This window comes from Anoplopoma fimbria, unplaced genomic scaffold, assembly GCF_027596085.1.
Source record: "Anoplopoma fimbria isolate UVic2021 breed Golden Eagle Sablefish unplaced genomic scaffold, Afim_UVic_2022 Un_contig_9116_pilon_pilon, whole genome shotgun sequence".
Taxonomy (NCBI): Eukaryota; Metazoa; Chordata; class Actinopteri; order Perciformes; family Anoplopomatidae; genus Anoplopoma; species Anoplopoma fimbria.
The window spans coordinates 1,213-9,845 of record NW_026553782.1 but is presented as its reverse complement, the minus strand read 5'-3'; the positions used below and the strand labels follow the sequence as shown (position 1 = coordinate 9,845).

The following is an 8,633-nucleotide window of genomic DNA, read 5'->3' as shown; positions in this document are numbered from 1 at the left end:
TTGATCTCTAAATCACGTATCCTGTTCAGGTTCGTGTATGAGGAGGAGCCTATTCCAGCTTACATTGTATGATTGGCTGGGTTCAACTGGACCAATCAGCTGTCACTAACATTCACACCAACGGGTGACTTAAGTTACCAAAACATTGACCAGGTTCAGGTTCATGTTGGCCTCCCATTGGGACGATTCCTCAGAATCTATGGCCCCTAATCACACATGATGCATGTTTTGGTTCAGACACAGTCTCTCTCTTTTATGGATACATATTTATATAAAATACAATGAAAGACTCACTACCTCAATAGAAAATAAGACAGGAAATAAAGAGGGAGAGAGCTTTAGTGTAAAACTAAACATGGATAGAAACATCTTTACTTGGACTGTGTTTCTCCACATGTTCTAGTACTAGTGTCGTCTGCTGTCTTTGACTTTCTAGCTGTTTTTCCTCTTTGTTTATTCATCTCTCATTCTCTGTTCTTTCTGTCTCTTCTTTTGTTTCTTCCTAATTTTTCTTCACTTTATTTACCTTCACATTGGAGGATGCCGAGTCGTTCTAGAAAGAGTTGGATCTCCCTGAACCTCCACTTAGACACTGAGAAGAAAACAATGAATTTGAAAACACAACTAAGTTATGACTTAATCCATGTTGAATACAATATAATTCACATCTTCTTTAAGGTGAACTTACAGGAATCCGTCATCTATTATAAACTTGAAATATTTAAATCAAATGTGAGTTAAAGCCCACCACCAACTAAACACTAATCATAGATGTTAATATAGAAAACAATATTTTTAATTTACCTTCATTGCTGCTGCAACCCGCCTTCTCCAACTCCTCCTCCATCACCGCCCCCCGACTCCAGCTACAATCCTCCCAGTGCGACCTGTGTCGCTGCTGCTGGTCCTCTCAGGTTGCTCATCTGGCTCTGTAGAGATACAGGAAATGTAGATATTCATTCATTCATTCATTCATTCACATCTAATATGTAATAAGTCTGCTCCATACAATGATTGTTGGTACAAAATAAACATTTTCACAGCCTTAAAAGATAAATATTATCTACTGATTAGTATCAACATCCAGAGACTTCCTGAGAAAACTAGGCAAGAAGTTGTGGTTATGATTTTGTATTTATTCATCAGTGTTTTTGTTTGCTATGGAATATGATCATCAGTTATGATATTGTTCAGTAAAAATTAATGTCATCAGGCTTTAAAGAAAAACATCAGTTTCTATCTATTGATCTCTAAATCACGTATCCTGTTCAGGTTGATGCATGAGGGGAGGAGCCTATTCCAGCTTACATTGGGTGATTACATTACATGACATTACAGTCATTTAGCAGACGCTTTTCTCCAAAGCGCTTACAGTCAGTAGTATGTTACATATCATTCACCCATTCACACACTGATGACAGGCTACCATCAAGGTGCCACCATCAGACTCTAACTAACATTCATCATCCAGTCCACACCGATGGCAAGCCTTCAGAGCAACTTGGGGTTAAGTGTCTTGCCCAAGGACACATCGACTGCCGAAGCCGGGTATCGAACCACCGACCCTCTGATTGGAGAACTACCTTGCTCTCCACTACGCCACAGCCGCCACCAATGTGATGAGACAAAGATAAACTTGCTGTTTGTGATCAAGTCTTTAAAAATGACTCTTTTATGATTCCTCATGAATCAGTTATTAAATGAGGCCAGTTTCTGACCCACCTGTCTCACCTTAACTCTGACGAGCTAAAGACATCCTGTAGTGGTCATCTGTTGGAAAATGCTAACTTAAATGAAAGGTACACTGATGCACCATGGGTAAGTGGTACACGCAGGCAAAAGGGTCCATTGTCTATGCAAAATGTATGTTTCTAATGATTTATTAATTAAAAAATCAAGCTAGCAAACAAAAAACCTAATAAATCATGTCTATCTCTGCCTCTCCTGCTCTGGTAGAATAAATAAACTCAAAGGTGCATACTGGTCGTATATACCTGCTTACTCATATATATTAACTGCAGGAGCACACAGAGTTAACCAATTCATAAACAAGACTTAACTAAATATACTCATACAAAATAATTAAACTAAACAGTTAATTTACCAAATAAAACACTTTGTAACTCTATCAAAAATCCTATCTAAATAAAGCAAACATGGAGAATAACTGAAACAATACTACTTATAAATAAAGCAATGCATTACCAACAACACATACATAGCTCCTACTGACACAGCACTGGTCTCCATGGAAACAATCTCACTTGGTGATACATTACTGTCTAAAGACAACCATTGCACTTGGCTCCTTGTCATCAAAGTAGAGAAGTGGACCGGTTCTTTTATGAGGAGTGTAATGTGTGAACAGTGACAGCAGTGTGTTATCCAGACTGAAACACTCTTACTGGTCTTAGATGATGATGAGTCCTCCATGATGTCACTCTGCTGGAAACCTCAGAGACCGACTGGAGACAAACTTCTGGTTTAGAAACCTAGAGAGAGAAAAGAGTCAAATGTTTAATTATCTAGTGTTTTAACTCCTCTCACCTCGTTTGAAGAGTTATTATATTAGCCATATTCAATGTATTCCAGAACCCTTAGCTAATAAACGGTGCTGTAAAACAGGTATTTGCCCCTTCCTGATCTCTTGTGAGCTCACATTGTTCTTTTTAGTCAGTCTGTTGTGCTGCTGCATAAACAAGCATAAGCATCAGTTCAGGAATTATCAACAGGTCAGAGTCTTATGATGGAGCTTTGTAGAATCAGAAATACTTTACATTTACATTACAAACATTTCTGTACTTTACTTTTGTTGTTTATTTATTCATTAATGACAATATGCCAGTATTTGAGGTCCTTAACTGTTAAAATAAAATTATGCAAAATGAGCAACTGTTGAAAGTTGATTATTAAAAAATGAATAAACAAAGAGTTATTTTTTTTTTTTCCCTTTTGAACAGAAAAAGTACCAAACTGTTACCAATAAACAGAGGTATGTACCGAACCATGAACTTTGTGTACGTCACACCCTTAATAATATTTATATCATTAGACACAGAAATAGTGTTTGACAAAGTAAATTGTCCTAAAATGTCCTTTTTATTGGTCATTTCTATTTTAGCCTTCTTGACTGAAGGTTCTGTAAAAGGAGACTGACCACCAACAGTTCTGTGTCTGCATGTGGCCTATTCATTTATGTTTTAGCCAATTATTAGAATATTGCTGCAGTAAAATAAATCCATATTTAACATCTCTGGTGGTCACCTCTGGACATCCTTCTGCCACCACAGTTAAACACTCCTGGAACCACCACTGACTCTTTTTGGGTCCTATCCTTGTTGACCTGGACAGACAGTGAAACTTACTTGTGTCTGTGTTTCTGTCTGCTGAAGTCAAACAGCTCTGTTTCACCAACTGTCCTGTAACATGACAACATGACAATCACCAGACAAGAACAGATTTATAGACATTTAGAGAGTAAAAACATCAACACAGTTAAAGTGAAGACAAAGGGAAAACTACACTTTTATATTAATAATGTTTTATGTTTCATTTAAAGATATAATGTTGAATAACTGGTTAAACCAAGAGAGTATAAAAGGAACCACACACACACACACACACACACACACTCACACACACACACACACACACACACACTTGTCTGTAAAACCATTACATCTTCATATATATATATATATATATATATATATATATATATCTTCATATAAAACATATCTGAACACGTTTTAAAGGTGAAACTCTAAAGTTTCTTTAAATAAAATCTAAATGTCCGTTAATGTGACTTTAATGAGTCAGAACTCTTCTTCCTGTTTCTCTTGAGGAACTAACCCTAACCCTGAAATGGCGGAATAACCTCCGATAATAAAGTGAACATACCGTGAATAAAAGAATGAAATGTTAAAGTTGAGCTGCACATAAACAACTGGAGATGTTTCACTTTAAACTCGGACTGAAACGACGTCCTCTGACTCCTCAGTTCAAGAGAAAGACTGTTTGACAGTCTGTCAATCTGCGTCTTAAATCATCGATTCTCTTCATCGATCCGCGTTTACCGACCGTCATCGATCATCTACTCCATTTATTATTCCATCATTTCTGTTCATCTGCTTTTAGTCGTTTACTCACCAGCTGGAACTTCTGCTGCTCCATCAGTGAAAGACAGGAGAGAAACGAAAGTAAAAGGAGAGAGGGAGGACTACATAATTCTGCCTTATCATCCAAAATGATCACCATGACAACCTCTTCTGATATCTGCAGAAAAACAAGTTTTATTTTGGCACAGACTGACTTTTGACTAAACATGAAACTTTAACTGAATATGAATGTGTTCTGGATGGTCTGTAACTCTCCCTTGTCTTCATCAGTGAGGGGACCCACAGGTAGGACCAGGATGAAGACATGGGACGCCCTCAGGATCACAGAGGGAGATACACCTGAGAGATTCCTCCATCACTGCCTCCTGAGGTTTTCCATACAAGGCAGGCAGCTCCACCAGAGAAACCCAACGTCCACACACCTCTCCCTGATGTTTAACACACTCTGATGAGTTGGAGACTGAATGAAGCTCTGTCTGACCTAAAATGGCCTTGGCTGCTGAGGTCTTCCCTGATCCTGTCCTCCCACACAGAACCAGGTTTAAAGATGGTTTCATTTGGTCAGACTTTGGTGTCATGATCAAACCCTCATCCTCAAATACATCACAGATCAGATGTCCATTGTTCTCTTTTACAGTTTGACCCAAACGTGTTAAAAGTTCTGGACGTTCAAGGTTCTTCTGCCACAGATATCTGTATCTACTCATTCTGATCATGTCTTTTAAGGGCTGGTCTTTCTCCATGAAAGCTGAACTCTCCTCTCTGGATGTTGATATCAGTATCAATGAATGATCAAATGATTGATCACTGAAGAGTTTCAGGACTCTGCAGAGCTTCTCTTTGAGTTCCTCAGTGAAGTCTTCAGGCTGTAGAACCAGCAGGAACACATGAGGTCCAGGATCAGAGAGTCTCTCACAGTTTTCTACATGTTCTCTTAGTTTGTCTTCAGAGATGTTGGGGAGCAGCAGATCTGGAGTGTTGATCAGAACTATTTCTTTCTCTTTCATCCGTCCTCTGACTCTCAGACAGTGATCTGGTTCTTCCTCAGTGTTGAACTCAGCCTCTCCCAGTATGAAGTTCCCCACTGAACTCCTCTCAGACCAGCTGTTCCCCAGCAGAACAACCCTCAGCTCAGACACTGAGAAGAGAACAGTGAGTTAGAAACACAATAAGTAAATAAACTTAATCCAGGTTGAAAACAACACAATTGGACTAACAACCAGAAAGTCATGTCTTATTCAAGATGGACTATTAAAGATGGACTATTATACGTTTTCTACTAGAAAATATTTAAATTAAATCAATTGTGAATTAGTACCCACCACCTACAAACACTAACTCTAGATGTATATAAACAGAATAATAATTCTCACACAGTTTATTTGAACTCGCTGTCAGGTGGCAGCCATTCATAGCTGCTGCTGCGGGTCACAGGTTGCAGAACATCTGGATCTGTAGAGATACACATTGTTTAATACACATGTAATCTGTAATCAATCTGCTCAATACAGTGAAGTTTTCAAACATCTTCACAGCCTTAACAGACTGATACACTGAAAAAAAATGATTCTGCCGTGTTTAAACGTTGCTTCATCCCGTTCTAATGTAACAGAAGGCAGACCTGACACCGTGACGTCACATTGCTGTCATTCTGTCGTTCACTCAACATAATGACGCTGAGTGGCCGACAGAGCAGCAGCAACTTAACATTACTTTCTGTCAGTGTTTAGTCTGTGTTCACCAGAAGCAGGTTTCAGTAATATGAAAGTAATCACAACAGTGTGCTTCATAAGAAAAAGTAAAAGTAGTGGGGTCATGAAAGCAGTTTTTATTAATATTAGATAATTAACCATCTACCGTTTCTGTAAGTATCTTTTCAACTCATGGTAGCAGCTAATTGATTATTCTGCTTAATATGAGATGCACTGACATTAACATGTTTTGTTTACTTTACAGTGGCTTTATGTAATCAGAGATCAGCATGTTCCTGAGGCCAAACCATCACTAAAGTTTTTTTTTTTTTTTTTTTTTTTTTTTTACTCCTTTTCTTGATTTGTTTGTCTACTTGTCTAAAACTGAGAATTTATCTTTATGTAATCATAAAACCACATTCTTTAGTTAAAGAGAGAAGTCCATTAAGAGAATGTATAATGAAGTCTTTGTATTTTTTAGGTTATCACAGGTTGGAAATATTAAGTATTGATGTTTTGAGGAATATTTCAACAGCTGTAATCCATCAGGCAAGCAGTGCTGTCAACCCTAAAAGGGCTTCCTCCCAACCTGAGGAAGATGTTGGACATCGTATTCAGAAGTATATGGTAAGTCAGTGTAATTAGCATGTATGACAGCCAGCCATATCTTAAAACATTTTTTATTATTGTTTTAAGATCCTAATGTCACCAAGAGATACAACAAGCCATTGCAACAGCACCAATAACTCAGGTCACACCTGTTCAATAGGAATATAAAATGTCTGTGACTTTGAGTAACCAAAACTGATTTGACTGATTCGACTTGTCTGCATGTCATTGAATATTATAAACACTGTTTTTTTTTTCTCATCTTCTCTTTCAGTATACAAGACATCAAGGAGATGAGCTCCTGAGAGACCTGAAGATATCCACTATGCACATACATGCCATCAACGAGGGTGGAGAAGCTGGACATTATGATGACATTGACATCAATGCTGAAGGAGTCATCATTCTGGACAACGTTGGATCTGTTGACCGAGCTCCTTGAAATGAGACCAGGAGTCACCTCTGCACTGAGCACGTCAATGCATTCAGAAAGTGCTCTTGCTTTTCCAGAAGTACTTGAACGAAAGACAAAAACAATTGCTGGACTGGTGGATTTCTTCAGCTGTTCTTGTGAAACCTGTTCAGCTGCATAATTCATTCTGGTTTGGGGGTGATGGAGAACATTTACTATAATGTGAAATGCAGTTCAGGAGATGTTGTAAGCGGATTATATTATTATATTATTATATTCACTTAATGCATCCTATTGCTGTACATGTCCGCTGACTTGCAGCTATGGTACTGGTGCATTTTGTTGTTGTTGTTGTTGTTGTTGTTAGCCATGGCTCTGGTATAAGTAAATGTCCTGCATTCAAAACCTTACTTAAGTAAAAGGGTTTTCAGGAAGTATGCTCATCAAAGTAAGTAAAAGTATTTATTGTGCAGTAAAATGTTCGCTATCAGTGTTCTACTATCATATATGTAGTGAGATGTTCTGGAGGAGAAGTGGAAAGTAATAGAACAAAGAAATACTCATGTAAAGTACAAGTACTTTATGTATGTCAGTACAATACATGAGTAGACAATTAGATAATACAATTGTTAAAAGTTAAAAGCTTCATGTGTGTAAACATGGAATTTATTGAAAGTTAAGATACTAGTAATAACTAAAAACTGTTTGATTAGATCCAACTTAATTTTAGCTTGCAGAAATTAAACCATTGAATTGATCTGAATGTACAAAAAAGGTAAATAGTAATTGAGGTTTCATAATTAGAGTATAATGAACATGATTTTAGTAAGTAAACTCCACTCAAAATGGTTGAGGTAAAATTATGAATATAAATTAACTGAATTCACTTAAAAAAATGAAGTCAACTAAAAAATATATATCTGGATTTAGATAAATTTACTTACCAACAAAACTTTTTCAGTGTACTTATTATCACCTACTCATCCTGAACTAATATGATGATACTAATCTGTATCAATACCTCTATACCTGTGATGTCTGTCCTCAATAATAGAAAAGACATTTTGTTATTATCCTTTATTGATGAAGCAGATGTTTTGGAGTGGATGAATACAGAGAAGCATTAAGTGGTTTGCATGTTTTGGTTCAGACACAATCTCTCTCTTTACATATCCTCCCAAAATACAATTTAGTATCTTGTATCATAACTTGGAATTTATTATGCCGCTGGCTTCCTGCTGGCACAAGCCTTGCCTTCTCCTTCTCCTTCACCTTATCTGCCACTGCCACAACCCCAGGCCCACCCCGCCTACACCCCCACTGGAGGTGATATGAACACCAGCAACAACGCCCCACCAACTGCAGCTGCCACGCTTGCCATGTTCCACTTCTTCTTCGGCTGCATTGAAGGGCGATAGAGTCCGAGCATCACAAGTCACTCATCTGGCTCTGTAGAGATACAGAACATGTAGATATTCATTCAATCACATGTCATTTGTAATAAATCTGCTCAATACAATGATTTACTGATTAGTATCAACATCCAGAGACTTCCTGAGAAAACTAGGCAAGGAGTTGTGATTATGATTTTGTATTCATTCATCAGTGTTTTTGTTTGCTATGGAATATGATCATCAGTTATGGTATTGTTCAGTAAAAATGAATGTCATCAGGCTTAAAGAAAAAACATCAGTTTCTATCTATTGATCTCTAAATCACGTATCCTGTTCAGGTTGATGCATGAGGGGAGGAGCCTATTCCAGCTTACTGGGTGATGAGACAAAGATAAACTTGCTGTTTGTG

General features: G+C 37.6%; 1 protein-coding gene and 1 long non-coding RNA gene across 2 annotated transcripts; both read right to left on the bottom strand.

Annotated features, from left to right (window-relative positions):
• Positions 1-873: 873 nt before the first annotated feature.
• On the bottom strand, positions 874-4,182 carry LOC129116834 (uncharacterized). Its single transcript, XR_008533706.1, has 4 exons — positions 4,150-4,182; positions 3,366-3,419; positions 2,406-2,492; positions 874-929 (listed from the first exon to the last, which is right to left on the bottom strand). It is a non-coding gene; the product is annotated as an uncharacterized LOC129116834 (long non-coding RNA).
• A 150-nt stretch (positions 4,183-4,332) lies between these two features.
• Positions 4,333-7,201, bottom strand: LOC129116833 (GTPase IMAP family member 8-like). Its single transcript, XM_054627519.1, is given in 5 exon segments — positions 4,333-4,425; positions 4,427-5,256; positions 5,511-5,570; positions 6,758-6,933; positions 7,134-7,201. Coding segments are annotated over 5 exon segments (1,227 nt in total).
• Positions 7,202-8,633: the final 1,432 nt, after the last annotated feature.